The 23,283-nt window shown below is 41.5% G+C and overlaps 1 protein-coding gene across 1 annotated transcript in view; it reads right to left on the reverse strand.

The window, feature by feature from the left end:
- Window positions 1-23,283, reverse strand: part of LRP6 (LDL receptor related protein 6) — a 334,641-nt gene that overhangs the window by 183,551 nt on the left and 127,807 nt on the right. The window contains exon 3 of the mRNA XM_029599796.1: window positions 22,979-23,176. Coding sequence (XP_029455656.1) covers window positions 22,979-23,176 — 198 coding nt within the window. The remainder of the gene's footprint in view (window positions 1-22,978; window positions 23,177-23,283) is intronic.

A 23,283-nucleotide genomic window follows, 5' to 3' on the forward strand; every position in this document is an offset into this window, starting at 1 on the left:
GGTGGGTGGGACTTCTACTCTACTGTTGCAGTGATTGGCTGCTGCTGCCGATGAGGCCTGTCCATCTCAGGCGCACCCAGAGCTGCAAATGTTCACAGGAGCACATAGGCAGACCCGGCACGGCACTGCAGCAAGCAACAGCATCACTGGTGACCAAGGAAGCCTCTGTGCAGCAGCAGAAAGGGGGTGTAGCACTCAGCTGGCTACAGCAAGGTATCAGGAGGGGAGGAAGGAGTATGCTGGGAGGGAGAAATGAGCGTTTGGGGGCCAGAGATGTGCTCTGAGGGTGTGGGGAGGGGGGAATCCTCCCCCTCCTCCCTTCCTGCAAGCCAAAGATGTCAACTTGAATGGTGAGTACAGTATGAAATTGTTGTTTCTGGTAGGCTAGGCACATTTTATAACTTTTTGGTGAGTACAATAGGAAAATTATAGGTGTTTCTGGTAATTACGCACATTATACAATCCTTTTTAATTATGAAAATGTTAGGTAAGCGGTGCTTTGGGAGGTTCGGAACGCATTATGGGTATTTCCATTATTTCTTATGGAAAAAATAGTCTTGACTTACAACCAACTTGAGTTACCACCAGCCCTCTGGAACGAATTGAGTTCGTAAGTCAAGAGTCCACTGTAATTTGCACGTCACAGTGTCCCACTGGTTATCCTCCTTCCACCAGGTCTCTGAGATGCCAATTATATCCATCTCTTTATTCAGTACTATACATTAAGTCCCCCTCATTTTTTTTTTTAAAGACTTCTAGCAGTTGTATATAATTTTCAAAGTATTTTTTGTTTGAATCAACAAGTTGCTTATCAGTTGAGAGGGGTAATTTGGAATATTTCAACTCTGTTCATTACTTAACACCTGAAACACTTTCATTTATAAAAACCTCTCTTTCAAGGAGCCCCAATTTCCCTATGTTAGTATTCTGAAACATGCGCTCCTGAGCGATTGTCAGCTTTACAGCAGCTTTTAAACTAGATAACGGAGTAGAGTTTATGCCTGCAGTGTCTCCTTACACGGCACAGTGCTTTTGAGTGTATGTGCTGAAGCTCTCCGCTTTGACACAATGACAGTGACTTGTTATACAACTAGTGTGATGACTGAGCCCTAGAATATGAGTTTCATGCTGAGGTCATCGATGGTGCCTGGTCAACCCCAGGTCTGGTAAAATAAATGGCTCAGTGAGGATCATCTGTACCATTAAAGATAGCGTCATCAACATAGGTCCTGTCCTATTTTCCATCTTGGCATCGAGGAGCCGCCAGTTCCGGTGAAGCCTTTGACAAGACAATTTTTTTCTTTGGCTCTAACGGGGATGTCACCAAAGAGAGTCCGTCACATTTAAGGGCTTTTCTCTTCGCTTCACTAGGTGTCGCAGGCTTCCTTGCCATGCTCAACCTGTAATCTGATACAGATCTGAGAACTGGTGCTCCAGGAGGGGAAAGAGGCACTTTCCCTTGCTTGTGAAAACAATACAAGAAGATATCGATCTCGATTTCCTATGCCAAGAATCCAATACCACCTCACTCTTCAGCCTTGCACAAAGACTTTGGTCTCTTACCCAACAGTGCCTTCCCTAGGGCCTCTATTTTCCAGGTATTGCTGTACTCTGGGAATATCCAACCACAGCTTTAGCAGTTGGAGAAGTCATGGTCCTGGCCCAGGCAGTGACAGACAAGAGTGAGTATCCATAAGGGACATCCGGTGCCCAAAGTAGATGCAGGTCTTGAAGCCACTGTTCAAGGATCATCTTGGGCTTTTCTATATTTATTTTTTTTTTAAGTTCTGTTGGAGGACTGCCAAGGTAGCAGCAGAGAACAAGCAATGAGGCAGTGAAAGGAGCACTAAGGTCAAAAGCCAAAAAGTGATAGGAGAGAGACTGGGACATGAAGCAAGAATGAGGGGCTCATGAAGCAGTGTGTGCGTGCGGGAACTCCAGCACATGCTCAGTAATATCTTCACAAGCTCTGAACGTTCAGCCCATGTCAGCACCATCAGACACTGTCACCCATGTATTGTGGCTAATTCATGTCTGCTTATCAATGAGAATTAAAGGGTCCTAGAGGCTTGTTTATGCCATTCTACCTGCAAACAGGATCTAGTTATTTCTATAAAAATTCAGAGGTCTACTGGAAAGGAGTCCAGCCATTGCACAACAGCAACATCTAGTGAACAGATTGAGTGTGTAAACTGCCACTGAAATGGCTGAACCAGACTGGAGAGTGGGATTGTTAAAGGGAGAACCTTTGGGCATTTGCAATTAAAAGTTCAAAGAAACTTGTTCCAACTAAGTTGTAGCTCAAAAGTGCAAAAAAGAAAACCACCATGCAAACAAAAAATAAAGAGGGGGGGAGGAAGAATCGCGCCTATTGCAATCAAAACAAGATGCTCATGCTTCCGTTTCCATAGGCTACTGTCCTCCCCCCCAAAATATAAAGAAGCAGATTTTGGTCCTCGCAACTCATGGACCATTTGCTTCTGTTTATTGTTTGGATGCCTCTCCTAGCTCATGCGTCACAATTGCAAATTAATCCCATATGTGCTAAAAAGGTTCAAGACAACTGGCAGCACTTTATACAAACACCTCAAGAAAGAAAAGAGGCACAGAATAGAATAAAAATAAAACCAACACACTCATCTGACAAATGTAAGGCTCTCAAGGTCTGGTAAACATAGGAACATCAAGGTTCTAATTACAGGGTAATTTAAAGAAGAATTAATATGCATTGTTCAAAGTATCTACTTCTGGCTACTTACACCCTCATACAATTTCGTAATAAAAATTTGCAACACCACATACTTGTCTCCAAAAAAAAGGAACTCTCATATGTCAATCACACTGCCCTGAGTGTATGAAAACCAACATACAGAAACTTAGCCATGTAACAATTTCATTAGCATATCAAGAGCTGTGCATAAAGAGCAACGATGCGGAGTCACGTGATGTGGTGATCGGGGCTGGTCGCAGCTAGCTCGGCTCCAGGTGGCAGGCCCGTGAATCTTTTATTATCTGCTACATCCGTCTATATTTGGGATCTCTGATCGGCTCTACGGCTTGGGCATATGAATATCAACCGATATATGCATAAATCGCCATCCACCATGCCGGCTAAAGTGGCCAAAAAAGACAAAGAAAAGCCGAAAACTGCCGAAGACAAAATGGCCGCCAACACAGACAAAGGGGGTTCTGGCGTAATGGAGGATGCTGCGTTAACAACATTATCTGCTGCAGTGACCACCGCAGTTACGGCGGCTCTTTCGACAAAGCTGGATAAGATCTCTGAGCAGCTAACCACCCTACAAGCAGCTTTTCTTGAGATTCCCCCCCGCATTGATACTCTGGAGCTACGGTTGTCCGCGGCAGAAGACGAAGCGGTGGCGACCGAGGGCAAACTACATAAGTTGGAACAACTTGTTAAAAGCCACGAGGATAAAATTGATGAGCTTGAGAACCGCTCACGGCGCAATAACCTGCGTTTTATTGGCATCCCGGAATCCATCCTGGATAACGATCTGGCGGCTTACTTAATGAAATGCATTCCGGAGGCCCTCAATTCTTCAGACCTTGCTTCGTTGCAAATCGAGAGAGCACACCGGCTGGGCGCGCGCTCCTCACAGCACACACGCCCTCGTGTCGTTATCGCTAAGATTCTGAATTATGCCGACAAGCAAAAGATCTGGCAAGCCTCGCGCAAAACTCAGGCGCTGAAATTTCAGAACGATTCGGTACGTATATTTCAGGATTTTTCTGCCCGGCTGGCGGCCAAGCGTAAAGAGTTCAGTCCTCTCTGTACACAGCTGGCGGAAAAGCAGATCAGATTCACTTTACAATACCCAGCGAAACTCCGCGTTTGGTTTAATGGCCAAACTCAGGTTTTTGAGGCCCTGCCTGCAGCTCAAAAATACGTGCAGGAAATTCTACCAACTGACCCGGAGTGAAATCGGCAATAGAGGCCTCCCATGATGGAAGTTTGTCAAATAACTATATACTCACGACAATAGTCGTTTGAGGGAAGGTTTGAAGTTTATTTACTGTTGATTAGTCACTTCGCTACGGATCGCACATGCTGAACTGGGCAATGATTACGGAACGTTCGTTTTGATCGGGTCCTATACATGGGCCTGCCACCTGAACACTCACATTATGGCTCCTGCTCTCGACATGGAGAGCGTTCAGGGAACTGGTTGGATAGCAGGGGGAGTTGTAAATCTTGGGATGGGGATAAGGGGTAGGGGGGTGGGCTTGCACCTTGAGCATTGGATTGGGGCTTACTTTTTCTTCTATGTTCTGATTTTTTCTGTTAGCGATGTACAACATATGCTAGCTATTTCTCATGTTTTTTCATCAGGGGTGGGATGCAATGTTATGTAATACGATGGGATGTATGTATGCTTTCTTGAAACTGTTTTCTTGGTTCATCTGGTCCGGACACAGGCAGTTATCCCGCAGTTTCAGGCTCTTCCCATTTGGCTGGTTGCCCCAGAACTATTATATCTGCTCCCGTCACAGGCCTAAAGCACAGCACTCTTATGAGTCCTAAAGTTAACTATATGACTTGGAATGTGGCGGGGATGGGTTCGCCCATTAAAAGGGAAAAAGTCATGGCCCATTGTCACAAAACTAAAGGGGAAATACTTTTCCTACAAGAAACGCATATGCTGGATGCTGAACATTTAAAACTAAACAATAAGAAGGGTTTTAATCAAATATTTTTTTCTTCTGGCACACACAAACGAAATGGTGTGGCTATTCTAATACACAAAACTATTCCTTTCCATGTTACCTCTCAATGGAAGGATGACGAGGGGCGTATTGTTATTGTTCAAGGTAACCTTTTTGGTAAACCAATCACGCTGGCTTCGGTATATGGTCCTAATAAATACAGTCATTCCTTCTACACTACTTTAATTACTAAATTATCTGAATTTGGACCTCACTCTATGATGGTTGCGGGTGACTTTAATTGTTTGATGGACCCTGAGCTGGACAGGAGCTCTTCTAGCCCTGTTTCTGCGTTGGGCCCTGACAAAGGTATCTTCTTTTTATGTTCCACCCTGAATTTGGTAGATAGCTGGAGGGCCCTTCACCCTACAGACAGGGATTATACGCATTACGCTAGGGCTCACAACACTAAGTCCAGACTTGATTATATTTTGTTGTCTGAGTCACTTTTTTCAATGGTTGACAGTGCAGACATTGGTCAACTGGTGGTGTCGGATCACTGTCCTGTTATATGTAAAGTGGGTTCAAACACCAATGTGCCTTCCCTTTTTCAATGGCGCATGCCTGAATGGCTCGCTACGGACAAAAAATTTGCGTCATTTTTGGAAGGGAAATGGTTGCAATATGAGGAATTTAACCAGCTTCATAAGGATCAGCCGCCCCTTTTTTGGGAGACGGCCAAAGCGGTCCTCCGTGGCGATATATTGCAGTATGTGATTCAAGTTAAACGTGCGCAAAATAAGCAGATTTTACAACTAGAATCGAAATTAGCTTATTTTAAGAAGCAGTGGAACACTCATAACACTGTTTTATGGCGGGACAGATTTCGGACAACACAAAAAGTTCTTAATGATATTATTCACCAGAAAGCAACTGGCAACATGTTTGCTTTTAAACATAGGCTGTTTCTACATGGCAATAAGCCTGGCCGGCTTCTAGCTCGCCTAACCAAAGCCAAACAGGCCTCCAAATATATCACCTCCATTAAACGCTCTGATGGTACTCAAGCTGTTTCTACATCTGAAATTGGCCAAATATTTCAAAAATTTTACACTTCTTTGTACGCAGCTGAAGAGCCACATCTCAGTAACCAGCATGCATTTTTTGAAAATTTGGCTTTACCCCAAATCACTACCTCACAACGGGAGCTGTTAAATCGTCCTATTACCAATCTTGAAATCACGAAAGTGATTGCTGATCTCAAACTCCATAAGTCACCGGGACCAGATGGCATAACATCGTTGTTCTACAAATCTTTGTCTACACACATTGTGCCCTCTCTTACAGCACTTTTCAATCATATGATGTCTCATGAAGCGTTGCCAGACACCATGAAAGTAGCAGCCATTACGATACTTCCCAAGCCGGGTCGAGACCCAACAGATCCTGGATCCTATAGACCCATATCTCTCCTTAACCAGGATGTAAAAATTTACGCGAAGATACTTGCCAATAGATTAAAATGTGTTACCTGACTTAATATCCTTAGAACAAACAGGTTTTGTACATGGGCGGAGGCCAATTTCCAACATTAGACGGCTGATAGTGGCCCTAGACAGCTGCCGTATGCAGGGTATACCAGATCCCTTATTGGTAAGCTTCGACGCTGAAAAAGCGTTCGATAGAGTAGCGTGGCCTTAACTATTCTCGGCCTCACAACACTTTGGCTTCTCTGGCACATTTTTGGCAGCTATCCGGAGTTTGTATAAAGATCCTAAGGCATTTATCTGCCTCAATAATTCAACTTCCTCTTTGTTTTCCTTGGGCAGAGGCACACGGCAGGGATGCCCCCTGTCACCCCTTTTGTATATCCTGTCCTTGGAACCTTTAATACGTAAAATTAAGCTTTCTCATGACATTCCTGGGGTGGTTACAGGGAAATTTGAACAGAAAATGATGCTTTTCGCAGATGACATGCTGATGATTCTTTCGCATGCCAAATCTTCCCTACCTATCCTATTGGACCTCATTCATACTTTTGGCTCCTTCTCGGGTTTAAAATTAAACCTTACTAAATCTGAAGCAATGGATATCAATGGTACTCTTAAGTCACAATGGAAAGATTTTCCTTTACTTTGGGCCACAGATACCATTAAATACCTAGGCATTAAAATTCATAGCAATCCTCAGAAGTGGTATTCATACAATATAACTCCTCTAATCCAAACGTTCCGGGTGAAGGTGGAGAGTTGGAACGCGTTCCCACTTTCTATCTCTGGCAGAATAGCGCTAGTTCAAATGATTTTGATTCCTAAGTTATTGTATATGTTACAAATGCTTCCTGTGTTTTTGTCTGCTAAGGATGTTAAACAGCTACAGAAAATATTTAGTAAGTTTTATTGGAATGCTAAACGAGCTAGGATGCAATATTCTAAGTTGATGGTTCCTAAAGTGGATGGAGGCTTGGGAGTGGCAAACATTCGTTTTTATAATCTTGCATGCCTAATGTCCATGTTTCGAGAATGGCTGGGCTATGGTGGCAACTCCATGATAGTCTCCTTGGAGAGGGAATTACTGCAACCCTTGAGCCTGGCATATTTGCTACATGCACCTGGCCATGTAATTCCTGTCTCTGTTAGCGGCAATTTATTAATCAACGCTTTCAGGAGCTGCTGGCGCTTTCTCAGACGACATTTAAAATTACCCTGGCGTGTTTCCTATTGCCTCCCTTTGCTGGGGAATCCCGACTTTCCGGCGGGACAAGACAGTTTGCATTTCCGACATACTCTAGACCCCAATAGTGTGTTAACACTGAATCATTTTATTAATCTGCAAACTAATACAGTTTATTCTTTCTCATATTGTTGTCAACATTTGCATTTCCAAGCCTCTGACTACTTATGTTATATGCAGATTCGTAGTTATGTTAAGAATGTGACTTCCATGACTTCTACAATCCTCACAAATGGACCTTTTCAAAGATTTCTTCATTTATGCTCGAAACAGCTGATTTCTATTTCAACTTTTTATCAATTCTTACATACTACTGCGAATTATAGACTACACGCTGTAGTGGCGTCCCACTGGTCATCTGTGTTGGGCCAAACTATTACTGGATCAGCTATCCGGCGCAGCTGGCTTATCAACAAAGTGGTAGCGCGAAGTGTTTATATGAGAGAATTGCACTTCCGGATCCTCCATGCTCTCATTATTTGGCCGAGGAAAGCGTTTCTGGCCGGGATCTCTACATCTCATGTATGTCCTAAATGCCAGCAACCCCATGCCTCATTATTACATTGCTTATGGGAGTGCACTCCTATACAAAACTTTTGGACATTAATACTCCACTATATCACTAATTCATCTAGCACTCAGATGGCATGGGAAGTGTCTTTCTGTATTTTGGGACTTGCTTCACCTTCAAAGCATATACCTGGGTTATCAGTCCAACTTTTACATAAAAGTCGTTTGATGGCTTTACGGGTCATCCTACGTCATTGGATTTCTACTTCCTTGCCCACTGTGAAGGAATGGGTAGACACCATGTTGGACCTTTACCTTTTGGAGAAAAAATCTATTCCTTTGGAGTCGATAAAGAAGCGACGGTTGCTTGAATCCATCTGGAAACCATTTTTGAAATCCATACCGATTACCGTACCTGACTGAACTGGGGAAGGAAACCGATCGACGTCCTTTTCTGTATCCGCCTCCCTGTACCACTCTGGAATGCACGCTTTGAGGATTATACTAGCTCATAATCCAATCCTATCCAATCTCTCAAGCTTTCCTATATATATTCCCACAACCATATTTACTAAGACTTTCCATGTTCTAAGGTGCTGGGTAGGGGTGGGTTGGGGTGGGTTAGGTGGGTAGGGTGGGATGGGGAGTTGGGGGATGGGGGATGGGATGGGTGAAAACTACTTGCCCTAGACTGTACCATGGCTATTATCTTGTTTCTCTGACGGCTCATTGTTCAATTGTTCAGTTTGATTGTCTGTTGTTTTGTATTATGTCAGAATCCTGTTGCAATGTTCATTGATGTACTATGGTATTGTTCTCTGTGGGCTGCGATTTAATAAACATATTACAAACAAAAAAAAGAGCAACGATGCATTTTAACTCACATTTTGATTAACTACATGATCTTTTCTATATATCAGAAATTGACACATACATGAACAGCCAAAATAAAAATCAGTTGATTGCATTTTCACATGCAGAACAGTCAGACAATGGAAAGGTAAGGAAAGAGCATTCACTTTTCTAAGACCCAAGAGCTCAATTTACTGGTTCCTAAGGAATAGGCAGCTGTGCAAACGTTTGCAAACATTTTTAGAAGAGATTAGCTAGTGTAAATTTGACTCCTTTATTCTGAAAACAAGGATGCCCACAGGCTTTGCAGTGAATATCTTCCTATTAAATTACATACCAGCAAATCCAGGCTAACCCATTTACAAATAAAATACAGGGCTAGATTAGAAGCCATGTAGTCTTGTGGCCACATGATTACAATCTGCACTAATTGCTAAGCATGTGGTCAGTGGTTATTAGATAACCATTGAAATACTCAGATAGCTACTTTAGCTATTCTGTTTATTTTCAGTTTGTATACATAAAAAATCTAACATTATATACCTCCAGTTTCTTCTCTTCTGCTTTCCATCGTGCTTCTGATCATGTTTCTAGGTTTTCATTTTACATTGAAATTTTAATCTAGCCACCATTAAAAAAAAAAAATCAAAACCAAAATACCACCCATGGGTTCAGACTTTACATTTTTTCCCTGCCCCCAGATATACCAAACTGCTTGGTCCCTTCTACAGTGATTATTCCAAGCTCATTAAGAGTATATGGAGCCATGAGTTCCCTGACTGGCTCTGCAGAGAATAGGAGAAGCTGGGCACAACACCACCTGAAAACATAGTCCAGTAATTTTTCATTTAAAAAACTTACAGTGCCTTGCAAAACCATTCATACCCTTGTACATTTTTCAAATCAAATCAAAATGCATTAAGATGGGAGTTTGTTTCACTGACAGACTCTACAATTTCATCATAAAATAATTATAGACATTTTACAAGTAATTAATAAAAACAGTCTTGGCTGCTTAATATTCAGAAGGGTAACCATGTTAGTCTGGTATAGTAAAAATGACAGAGGCGAGTGGCACCTTATCAACTAATCAATTTAGAGGATTAAAGTCTACTTCATCAGATGCGTGCATTCAGACCCATAAAAACAAAATCCCAATGGGCACTCTCACACTGGACTTGCTTTTTACACAGAATGCTGACAACACCCAATCTGAGATAATTAATAATCAGTACCACTTGCCCCACAATCTCAGCAGTATAGAACAGGAAGCCATCCATAACCTCCAAAACAAACTGGTCATTATCAAAGAAGCTGACAACGGTGGAGCCATGGCCTATCATGAATAGATTGGACTACAGGAGAAGCAAAGACAACTCTCTCCAACACAACATTTTACAAGACCCTACTCTCAGAACCCACTGGAGAATACCAGAAGGGACTAAGCAATCTCCTGAAGGGATTCCAAAACAGATTTATCCATATGATCTTAATTAGGTACTTTCTACCTATTACCCAGCATCTGATGAAGTAAACGCTGGTTCTCAAAAGCTCATGCCTCAATAAATTGGTTAGTCCAGGGGAGGCCCACTCTAGTCCTTGAGAGCTACAAACAGATCAGGTTTTTAGGATATCCACAATGAATATACATGAGATTTGCATGACCTGACTCCATATTATGCAAATCTATCTCACCCATATTCGTTGTGGATATCCTGAAAACCAGGCCCATTTGTGTCTCTCAAGGACTGGAGTAGGCCACCCCTCAGTTAGTCTATAAGGAACCACGCCCTTCTGTCATTCTGATTGCATAAATGTTCACACCCTTTGATTCAATTCTCAGTGGAAGCCCCTTTTGCAGCAATAACAGCCATGCGATGTTAGGAAAAGTGTCTATCAAAATTGCAGTGGGATGGTGCAGTTTTTGCCCATTCTTCTTGGCAAAAGAACTCAAGCTCAAGTTTGCAGGGGACTATCTGTGGACAGCAGCCTGAAAGTCTTGCCACAAATTTTCTGTTTGATTCAGGTATGCATTTGGATTGGGCCACTCAAACATTCACTTTGTCCCTGCTGCAAAGCATTCCCACAACATAACTCTGCCACCACCATGCTTTACTGTAAGCAAGATATAATGAACAAACATTTAAAATGAACATATAAAATGATACATATAAAATGGTAACAGATACATGTGGTGTGAGTATTTTTTCCTGCTATGGCATGTTTAATTGCACATATGATGTTACACAACATTAATATTGATCTTTTCAATTGATTTTGTATTTTCTATATCGATTTCATAGGCATTGCCCATAGCCCATATATACAACTCTTTGATAAAGACATAGTACTTATACATGCAAATAGTAAGCATTTATATGCTCTTTACTTATTTCATATTGTACACCTCTTTTCTGTTCTTCTTTCCCCTTTCATACACATCTCACAGACATGGTGAGCTCTTCAATGTATTTATTTTTTACAAATGATTAATAATTTTTTATATATATTTATTCATTCAATGGCACTCGTGTTAACTGCACTATTTTATAACTTGCTTAATTCATACACACTATGTAAATTTGTACGTAATTCTTATACTGTAAGCACCCTCTCCTGCTTTTGCCCTTCTCTCCAGTTAGAATTTGTTTAAACTATCTTTTCTCTAACAGCCTAGTTCCACATTCCCTGTTATAATGTAACTTTTGTTTGCTCTGTTAATTGGTTCCCCCTAGTTTTATGTAAACCGGTACGATAGGACCTGGTCTTGAGCATCGGTATATTAAAAGAATTTAAATAAATAAAAATAAATAAATAACTATATATAGCAATAAAGGCAATATGCATTGTCATGTACTGTTTTCTTTTTTTGGCTGTTGATTGCTAATTTTATTGTGCTTATTTCACTGTGCTGGTTTTACTATTTATATATTTATCACACATTTTATGTTCACTTTCATCTTGCGGTTTTTATACTCACACCACATATATCTATGTTACCATTTTATATGTATCATTTTATATGTTCATTTTAAATGTTTGTTCATTATATGTTATTAGTTTTATTCATTTTCATATTATTTATTGTTATTTATTGTATGTTTTTAGCCCCTGATGCAGCCCTATTGAAAGAGGGCGAAACTCGGCTGGAGTCGGGCTCATTTGCATATATTGGTTTCTACATAATAAATTTTTACAAGATTGGATATTTGGTTGCTTATTGTGTACTGTTGCTCTCACGGCTTTATTAAGCAACCTTCCTTGCTGCTTTTTCAGTCCCACAAAGTTAAACATGACATCTTTCTGTAAATTTTATTGTGTAATTACTATTTGCAGTTTTTAGGGGTTTGTTTACAGATTCAAAATAAGAACAGTGAATACAGCACATGGAAAATGTTTGTACATCATTTCAGGTCACACTTTGTAACTTCTTTGGCAGAAATAATAGCTTCCAAACATTTCCTGTAGCCATTTAAGAATTTTTCCATACATGCTTTTGGAATTTTTTTCTTACCCTTCCTTGCAGAACTTTGCTACCTCAGAAACATTTTTAGGCCTCCACACATGCACTGCATATTTGAGATCTCGCCATAGATTTTCAATAATATTCAAGTCTGAGAATTGTAAAGGCCATTCCAAAACTTTCATCTTTTCTTTCCTATAAGAATTTCATGCTGCATTTTGAAGTATGTTTCAGTTTGTTGTCTTGCTGAAAAATCCAACCTGCTTTCAGCTTCAGTTTCTTCACTGACTGTGGGACATTAGTTTCTAGGATATGTTGATATTTGGCTGAATCCATTCTTCCTTCGATCTGCACAGTATCTGAGCCACTAGCTGCCACAACCCTAAAGCATAATAGATCCATCCTGTACTTAATGGTTGACAAGGTGTTCTTCAAATGTTTCACACTTTTTTCCTTCAAATGCATCTTGTATGGTTATAGTCTCATCAGTCCAAAGCACTTTCAGGCTGATGCAATACAGTGTGCTCAGCTGAGCACAGTGTTTAACCCGTGGTTGGACGCGGGTTTTGGATGTGCGTCCACAACCCCTTATTCTATAAGGGAATTAGCACGTCCAAAATGTGCATCCAACCCCCCCCCCCCCCGGCAAAACTAATAGTGCTCATCATATGCAAATGCATGTTGATTAGGCTATTAACTATTCTGAAATTCAAAATAAAAATGGGCACCCGATGTGCACATTTACCCTCAGAAATTAACACCTGCCCAGAGTGGCATTAATTCTGAGCAGCCCAAATAGTGTACAGAAAAGCAGAAAATATTATTCTGTATTTCCTCCGATTTAATATTGTGGCGATATTAAGTCTGAGGAACAACAAGAATATTTTTTACATTTTTTTTTTTTAAACAAAGTGTGCCAGCAGTCAGGTTAGGAAAAGGGGCGCTCAACGAGTGTCCGTTTTCCTAACCCGCTGACAGCCACCTCTCCTGGATAACCGCTGCGAAAGAGGCTATAGGGGGCACATATTTGTCCCTAGCACCTTCTTTTTAGCTCGACCCCTCATTTAAATATTCAATTATGCTCCAGGAGAGGTGGCTGGGAGCGCGTTAGGAAAGTGAGCGCTCAACATAGAGTGCCTGTTTTCTGTGCATATTTTTGGGATCGGCCTGATTGTTCCAAAAAGATTCAGGCTTATCACGTTATTTTGCATATTTTAGAGAATGACTTGTGAGATCATAAAAAAGGTTTCCTTCTGACAATTCTCCCATGCAGATCATTGTTGGATAAGCAACACATGTGGATAGCTACTTTAGTAGAAGCCAAACTTTTCAGCATGATGTTTGCAATGCTATGTGGGTTCTGTTTTGCAGATCTTATATGTTTTTGGATAGTTCTTAAGAAATTCTTTGCTCTTCCAGATCTTGTCCTGGCCTCAATAGCTACCTGTAATTTTGGTTTCTTAATGAAATTGCATTTAGAGAGTTTTCGTTATAGCCTTTCTCCTGTTTTGCAAGAATGAATTATCTTCTTTTTCAAATATTCAAACAAACTGTTTAAAGGAGCCTATAGTGGTTGAAAGTAGACAGAACAGAGTCAGAGAATTTGTTAAAATGTGGAATTGTCTTTACCTATCTGAATGCTAACAAGTTAATTAAGGTTTTGGACTATATCAACCATTTAAAAAAAAATAAAAGAAGTAATAAATTACTGGGGTCCAAATTTTTGCACAGTCAGGTTTTTTTTCCAGTCTGTAATGCAAAATAGTAATTTAATTTTGCATTAAACACTGCAGAAAGATGTTGTATTTAACTCTGTATCACAATTCACTTAAATTCATTGAAGCATACAATTTGAGAAGGGGTAACAATTTTTTGCACACAACTGTATAAAGTTGTTTATCCAAATACAAAACTCAATGAAAAAGTAGGAAGCTGGAAGTAAATAGAAACTGTCTTTTCACAACTTGGTTACACATCTGTTTTTCTTTTTCCTATCACATATTTCCCTTATATTTTTATCGCTTTATCCCAGAAAAGATGTTTTCTGTACTGACAGTAACTGTCAAATGCTATTGCACTCATATTTTAATGCACGTTCTCACCTGACTCACAATAAAAAAAAACAAAACAAAAAAAACCCCCCAAAACGTTCTTCTAACCCAGGGGTCGGGAACCCATGGCTCGCGAGCCAGATATGGCTCTTTTGAGGGCTGCATCTGGCTCGCAGACAAGTGTCACCACACTTCGCGGTTCCCCGCTGACCCAGCTGCTCCCCGGTACTCCGCCGCCCAGGCTTAAAATGCTGTCAGCCCGGGCGGAACGCGGCAGGACAGCTGGAGTCAGCGTCACCGGCGTGCTCTCTTCTCCCCCCCCCCCCCTGCGGCCCGGAAGAGGAAGTGGAGAGCATCGGGTGCCTGCACGGGAAGAAGAGACCACACTAGCGTGGTCTCTTCTTCCGCGCCGGCACCCGATGCTCACCACTTCCTCTTCCGGGCCGCGGGGGGGGGGGGGGGGGAAGGAGAAGAGAGCACGCCGGTGCCGCTGACTGGAGTCAGCGGCACGACTGGAGTCATCCGGGTGCCTGCGCGGGAGTCATCCGGGTGCCTGCGCGGGAGTCATCGGGTGTCAGCCGGGTGCCTGCGCGGGAGTCTTCCCGCGCAGGCACCCGATGCTCTCCACTTCCTCTTCTTCCCGCGGCCCGGAAGAGGAAGTGGAGAGCATCGGGTGCCTGCGCGGGAAGAAGAGGCCACGCTAGTGTCCGACGGGAAGAAGACTGCAGCGCGGCTCGGAGGAAAATGAAGAGTTTCAACCGCGGCCGATGGGACTCCGCCTCCGCGAGGGCTGAAAATGAAGGAGGTTAGTGTTGGGAGGAGGCTGCTGCTGCGAGTTCCCGGGGTGCGGGAGATAGAGTGAATGAGCGAGCAAGCATGTGTGTTTGAGATCCTGTGTGTGTGTGTGAGAGATTGCATGTATGTGAATGATTAAGAGCCTGTATATGTGAAAGAGTATGTCTGTGATTGAGAGCCTGCCTGTGAGAGAGAGCATGAATGTAAGTTTACCATTGGGAACCTGTATGTGTAAGTTTGTAATTGAAAACCTGTTTGTGTGAAAGAGTATGTGTGTATGATTGAGATCCTTTCTGTGTGAGAGAAATCATGTGTATGTATGATTAAGAGCCTGTGTGTATAAGTAAGAGAGAGATCATGTGTGTCTGTGTGTGATTGAGAGCTGGTTTAGGAGATGGAGCATGTGAGTATATGATTGAGAGCCTTTGTGTAAATGAGAGAAAGAGAGGACATGTTTGTAAGCATGTGAATGAGAGTCTGTGTGAGAGAGAAAAAGACAGCATGTATTTATGTGATTGAAAGCCTGTGTGTGTGTGTGTAAGCGTGAAAAGATAGACAGCATGTGTGTAAATGTGTAATTAAGAGCCTATATAAGTGAGGGAGAAAAAACATGTGTATATGTGAGTACTGAGAGCATGTATGTATAGGTGTGTCATTGAGAGCCAGTGTGAGAGAGAGCGCTGGTATGTGACTGAGAGAGGAGAAAGTTCCAAGCAAACCACCCCACCTCCTGCTAATTCAGAACAATCTCAGGACACCTGGATATCAAACGTTCCCAGGTATGCAGAGCAAAAAAAATTTTTGTGTCCTTATTATTTTTCATTACTGGATCTTTGTGTCTGCTATTTTGAAATATTTTGTTGGTATCTGGAAATGTTTTATATGAGTTTTTAATTATTGGATATTCCACTCATCAGCTGTTTCGAAATATGTTCTTTTTGTTAGTACAGTTTTACTGCTGATGATTTTATATTTCTTGATTTGTTTTATAAGGATGGGTGATGTTTCTTTTTTCCTTTATTATACTGCATACAGAGACTCTGGCTTGTTGCAGTTTCCAATTCAGTTTTTTCTGCATGCTTCTTGTTATGCGTTTTGGTCTCTTTATTCTATGTTAGGTGAGGGACAGCACGTGATTCAGGTGAGGTTTTCTGCTAGCGTGTAGTTTCTGTGTAGGACTCTATAGCAGCCTGACTTGGTCCGTTTTCCTAATAGGAGATGTATTGGTGTCTTAAGGCCTGGTGTAATATTTTCAGAGACTTATTGTACTTTAAAAGTGTGATCTTACATAAAATGCACACATTTACTTGTATTTAGTTTTAAACATATTGTATGGCTCTCATGGAATTACATTTTAAAATATGTGGCGTTTATGGCTCTCTCAGCCAAAAAGGTTCCTGACCCCTGTTCTAACCAGTCCTAATTAGGCAGAATAGAGGATTGTCAGAATGGGAGGACAGTCTGCTCCCTGATGGCCACAAGGAGGAAATACTTTAAGTTCTGACTAACAGCAGTCCCACTGAGCGACCCTAAAAATATTTATGTACCAAAGATTTCTCTATCTTACCTGGAAAGCAAAAACTTTGGAATGTTTTTCTGTTTACTGTTTTTCTCCCTACAGCTCCCAGCCCCTCTCAGGGCCACTGACCCAGCATGCTGGGCACAGCTCTCCCATGACATATACGGTGGGGTACCAAAAAAGAAATAAAGCACCAGCATGTCACAGTCCTATTTTATCTATGAGCTATGGTAAAAATGTATTTTACTTTTAATATTACAAAGAAATAACTGGTCCAGAAACTTAGGAGTTTACACTATTAAAGCAACAAAGTTATCAAACACAAAAAGTAGCAAAAAGAAAAATACTATAACATAATTACTATCAAACACAAAAAGTAGCAAAAAGAAAAATACTATAACATAATCACACAATAATTTAAAAAAAAAAAAAAAGTATAAAGAAAAACTTCCATTAGCCCACAATTTCAGGGGAGAGAGAAAAATGAAGAGATTTACTTTACAACTGAAATAAAAAAATAAAAGAAGAGGATGCCATAATACATAGCAACACAGAAATGACGGCAGAAAAAGACCAAACAGCCCATCCAGTCTGCCCAGCAAGCTCCCACACTTATTTTCCCATACCTGTTTCACCTACCACCAAGTTCAGGGCCCTTGTTGGTAAACTGTTTGATTCAAATTTCCAGCCACCCCATGCCATTGATGCAACCAGTAATGTTGGAGTTGCATCAAAGGTAAATCATAAGGCTTAATGGTTAAGGGTAGTAACCGCCACATCAAGCAAGTTACCCAGATGTTTGTTTACCCAGACTGCACAGATCAATGCCTTGTTGGATGTTGTCTGAAAGTAAATCCTCTTTTCTACATTTCCCCCTGCCGTTGAAGCAGAGAGCAATGTTGGAGTTGCATTAACCGTATGAAGGCTTATTGAGTAAGGGTAGTAATCACCAGGTAGTAGCCATCACCATTCCAGCAAGCCACCCCCTTGGCTCTTCTCTTCATTACCATCTTCTAAGCCTTTATGGATCCACAGTGTTTACCCCATGCCCCTTTGAATTCCTTCACAGTTTTAGTCTTCATGACTTCTTCCAGAAGGGCATTCCAGGCATCCACCACCCTCTCCGAAATACTTCCTGACATTAGTTCTAAGTCTTTCTCCCTGGAGTTTCAAAATGGTGACCCCTAGTTCTACTGATTTTTTTTCAAACAGAAAAGGTTTGTTGTTGACCATGGATCATTAAAACCTTTCAAATATCTGAAAGTCTATCATATCACCCCTGCTCCTCCTCTCCTCCAGGGTATACATATTTAGGTTCTTCAATCTCTCCTCATAAGTCATTTTATGAAGACCTTCCACCTTTTTAGTCACCCTTCTCTGGACCGCCTCCATCCTGTCTCTGTCCCTTTGAAGATACAGTCTCCAGAACTGAACACAGTGCTCCAGGTGAGGCCCCACCAAGGCCCTGTACAAGGGGATCATCACTTCCTTTCTCTTACTAGATATTCCTCTCTCTAAGCAGCCCAGCATTCTTCTGGCTTTAGCTTTCGCCTTGTCACGTTGTTTTGCTGACTTCAGATCATTAGACACTATCACCCCAAGGTCTCTCTCCTGCTCCGTGCACATCAGCCCTTCACCCTCCCCCCAATCAAATACAGTTCTTTCGCATTTCCACACCCCATATGCATGACGCTGCACTTCTTGGCACTGAATCTCAGCTGCCATATCTTCGACCACTCTTCCAGCTTCCTTAAATCCCATCTCATTCTCTCCACTGCTTCCAGCGTGTCCACTCTGTTGCAGATCTTAGTATCATCTGCAAAAAGACAAACCTTACCTTCTTATCCCGTCTGCAATGTCACTCACAAAGATATTGAACAGGACCGGTCCCCCAACCGATCCTTGCGGCACTCCGCTTAACACCGCTCTCTCTCCAGAATAAGTTCCATTTACCATCACACATTGTCTTTTATTCGTCAACCAGTTTGCAATCCAGGCCACCACCTTGGTAATCATCCTAAGCTTCTCATTTTATTCACAAGCCTCCTGTGCAGGACGGTATCAAAGGCTTTGCTGAAATCCAAGTAGATGACATCTAGCGCTCTTCCTCGATCCAATTCCCTAGTCACCCAATCAAAAAAGTCAGATTTGTCTGACAGGACCTTCCCTTGGTGAATCCATGCTGCCTCTGGTCCAGCAATTCTTGACTCTAGATAGTTCCCTATTCTTTCTTTCAGCAATGACTCCATTACTTTTTCCACCACAGAGGTGACGCTAACCAGCCTGTAGTTTCCAGCCTCCTCTCTGCTCCCACTCTTGTGAAGCGGGACCACCACTGCTCTTCTCCAATCACTCGGCACCACTCCTATTTCTAGGGATCTATTGAGCAGGTCACGCAGCAGACCCGCCAGCACATCTCTGAGCTCCCTCAGTATCCTGGGATGAACCTCAGACCACATGGCTTTGTCCACTTTCAGTTTTCCTAGCTCTTCCCATAATTCTCTTCTGTAAACGGAGTTTCTTCTACTCCACTCCCCTCCAGTTTCTTGTTAACTAGCAACAGTCCTTCTCCAGGGTCCTCTTTAGTGAACACCGAACTGAAGTATTCATTTAATATTTCTGCCATTTCTTCGCCTCTCTCCACACATTGAACCTTTTCCCCTTTTAATTTCACTATACTACTTTGGACTTTTCTCCTTTCTCTGATGTATCTGAAAAATATTTTGTCACCTCGCTTTACCTCTTTGTCAATCCTTTCTTCTGCTTGACTTTTTGCTTTCTTGATTACTTTCTTCATCTCCCTCAGTTCCTCCAGATATTCTTCCTTGTGATCCTCCCTTTGGGATCCTTTATATTTCTTAAACCCTGTTCTTTTAGCTTTTATTTTATCAGCCACCTCCTTTGAGAACCAGATAGAAAAGTAAAGAAAAGCAAGAGAAAAATGAAACCTAACATATAGATTAGTTGCCTTGGTAATTGCTCCTTTTAGTTTGGCCCACTGTTCCACATCTCTCATTTTCTCCCAGCCTTCTAGTTCTTCTTCCAGGTACTTCCCCATTTCAACAAAGTCCATGTTTTGCACTGCAAAACCTGGGTCTTCGTGCAACTTCTCCATATCCTATTTGTGATATGAAACCATACCGTTTGATCATCACTGGTGCTGAGGAGCGCTCCCACCCGGACATTAGAGACAGTATCTCCGTTAGTGAGCACTAAATCGAGTATAGCTCCTTTCCTCATGGGTTCCGTTACCATTTGTTTGAACAGAGCCCCTTGCAGGGCATCCACTATCTCTCTACTACTGTTAGATTCTGCAGAAGGGATTCTCCATCCAGCAGATTAAAATCTCCAATCACCACTTCTCCCTTCTTTCTCATCTTTTGGATGTCTTCAACCAGATCTCTGTCAGGTTCTTCCATTTGATTTGGAGGCCTGTAAACCACTCCAATAAAATTGGATGCCCCATTATCTTTTTTTAGGACGGCCCATAATGCTTCTTCTTTGCCCCATCTTCCTTGCAGCTCAGATGCTTGGATATTATTTTTGACAAAGAGCCACTCCTCCCCCTTTTCTGTTCTTCCTTAACAAGTTATAGCCCGGTACGGTCATATCCCAATCATGAGATTCCGTGAACCACGTTCTCCATGACAGCAACAATGTCCAAGTCCGCCTCCACCATTAGGGTTTGCAGATCTGGGATTTTATTGCCCAAACTATGAACATTTGTGCTCATAGCTTTCCAGCTTTTCTCGTTCAGGTTACTGCTTTTCTTGGACTCCTTTTGTGACTTATTTAGCTGACTTTTGTTATCTACTTCACTCTTTTCCATTGCATTTGTATTTGGGGGTGACATTCTAAATTCCTTCTGCCACCCCTGGCATCTAGTTTAAATGCCTTATGACCTAGGATTTGAATTATCCTTTTTCCTGCCACAGACAGATGTAAGCCATCTTTGACCAAGAGCTTTTTACTGTTCCATACATGGCCCCAGCCCCCAATGTATCCAAAACTTTGTTCCCTTACACCAGGATTTGAGCCATACATTCAATTTATCAATATGGCTTAGCCTCTCCTTCCCCTTTCCATGAACAGGTAACACTTCTGAAAAGGCAATGGTTGTCGCCATGTGACTAATCTGCTTCGCTAGAGACTGGAAATCTCTCTGTACCGCTTGGATGCAGTTTCTAGCAAGGTCGTTGGTTCCCAGATGGATGATAATAACTTTAGAGTCTTTGCTTTCTTCTTGGATCACTTTGACTATCTGAATAGCATTTCTGCCGGCCAATGATCCTGGAAGGCTAACTATAGTGTTTCCCCTCTAAAAGAGCTCCCAAATTAGTGCCTCTGATGACAGTCACCCAGCACAATGAGTTTTTTCCTTTGGTTATTGATTGTATTATGGGATTTCTGTATGCACTGGGTTTATTCTTTCTTTTCAGATACCACTTCAATCGCTTTCGCAAGAATTTCTTCATTAGCTAATACAGAGAAGGCGTTTTGTATGTGTGTCTCCGCATCACACGTCTTACTCTACCACAGCCTACTGTAATCCCGTTGTTTTTTTGGGTATCTTAACGTCCTGTGTGAGTGGGGGGGGGGGGGGGAGGGGGGAGAGACATATGGGCTGCACAGTTGTGAAGAATGGATGTCTGTGGGTCGCAGGTCTTATCCTACCTGAGCCCACTGTAAACCCCTTTTTCCTTGACTTTTGATTTTTCTGTGGTAATGGGGAATAATTCCTAAATACTGTAAAGTGGGTGAAACTTTATTGCAGCTAATTCAGCTTTAACTTCAGCCAGTTCCTTTTTCAAGGAAGAGAGTTCTGAATAAATGGGGCAAGCCCTAAGTTTCCAGATGATTTCTCTCAAAATAAAGGCTCCACAGTAGTTACATTGGATAGTCCTCATTTTGGTAAATTTATTTGATGGATAACACCTGAGGAATGACCAGATTTCCAAATTATCTTGTTATCAATTATGTATTTAGGCAGCCTATATCAGAAAACAAACCCAGGGATGGGTGGATAGAGGGGCAGGGAATTAAACAGTTAACACTTGATTATGAACAGACTCTCCCCCAGATTGGCTAGCTAAGTTAAGCTTTTTCCTTAGCTCTCCCCTAGAATCTTTAGTTATGCTGTCTCCTTGAAGTTCAAAGCAGGCTGAAGACTTGATTGCCCCCTGCAATGCACTATGAGTTGCCTGCCCAAAGCTGAAGAGCCCACTCCCTTATTTGTTTTGCTTAAACAAACACACAGCGATTTAATGCAGCAATATCAATATCTAGGAAAATAGAGAGAATATTAGGCTAGCACTACACAAAACACAGAAATATATAAACAAAAAGCCCTCTATAACAAAAAAAAAAAACGGATAAATTAAACTTTTTTTTTCCTTAGCTCTCCCCAAGAACCTGTAGTTGTGCTTTCTCCTTGAAGTTCAAAGCAGACATAATATATTATGCCCAATAATTTAATGAACACCATTATATTCCCCCGAGAGCATGCTTTGGGGGGGGGGGGGGGACAGGGGAGAGGGTTCTTTTTGATCCAAGAAAAACACAATTGATCATGGACAAAGAATTGGCATCTAAATCCAGAATATTTTACAATACATCTGTAAGGCCTCCTAGCACAGACAGAAGCAGCTTCTTCCTTTTTTGTGATACTTTGCAAACATCTTGGTAAACCCAAATTCTTTGCCCATAAAACAAAACTTGATTTTTACAAAATAACTTCGAAATTATATTCAAATCTTGTTAAAAATAAATGAAACTAGTAACATCTCCCTTTCTAGGACCAGCTAAGGAGAACTCTGCAAAACCACAGAAAGGTCCAAATCTGAGAAGGTAAATCTTAGCCAACGCCCATCTGTAAAGGAAATAAAGCTATTTCTAGATGTAGATTTTCAACCAAATGTTTTCTGCCTCTGCTCATGTTTGGTAGCATTAGTTTTGTTTTTCCCAAAATGCAAAATAATAAACAAGCAATAAAACCACACCTAAGTGTGCAGTAACCCAGATTTTACTACATGCTCCACAGACTTCATCTCACCATATACTGACCAAGTAAAATTGAGAAAATCTGTGTTATCATGCAATCAGTTTCAGAAGAAAACTGCTTAATTTACATATATGTTCACTGTTCTCTGTTGTGTCAGTTTTCCTCTGTTGCCTATAGTCTGCACTCATCTATTCTTTATATATCTATATATATCTATCTCTCTCTCTCTATAAATATATATAAATATATATATTAGAGATGTGAATCGGAACTGAAATCGGATCCGATTCTGGTTCCGATTCACATCTCTAATAGATATATATATATATATATATATCTCAAAATCCGTAAATAAATAAAAATATATCTTCCTCTGGAAAATCTCTTACCGATGTGACCCATCCAGGTTTGACTTATGAATGAAACTCAGTTTTGCATCAGCCCAGTATAGTTTCTGCTCCTCATAATCCAGCGTCAGTCCATTTGGCCAGAAAATATCTGCATCAATGATAACCGATCGGTTTGAGCCATCCATCCCAGCTCTTTCAATCTTTGGCACTTCTCCCCAGTCCGTCCAGTACATGAATCTAAAACCAGAGAGGGATGGGGGGGGGGGGGGGGGGGAAAGATCATCAAAAGGTTTCAATACATTTTCAAGTCAACAGTGAGAGGGGAACACTTTTTTTTTTTTAGC

This window comes from Rhinatrema bivittatum, chromosome 4 (assembly GCF_901001135.1).
Source record: "Rhinatrema bivittatum chromosome 4, aRhiBiv1.1, whole genome shotgun sequence".
In the NCBI taxonomy this organism is placed as follows: Eukaryota; Metazoa; Chordata; class Amphibia; order Gymnophiona; family Rhinatrematidae; genus Rhinatrema; species Rhinatrema bivittatum.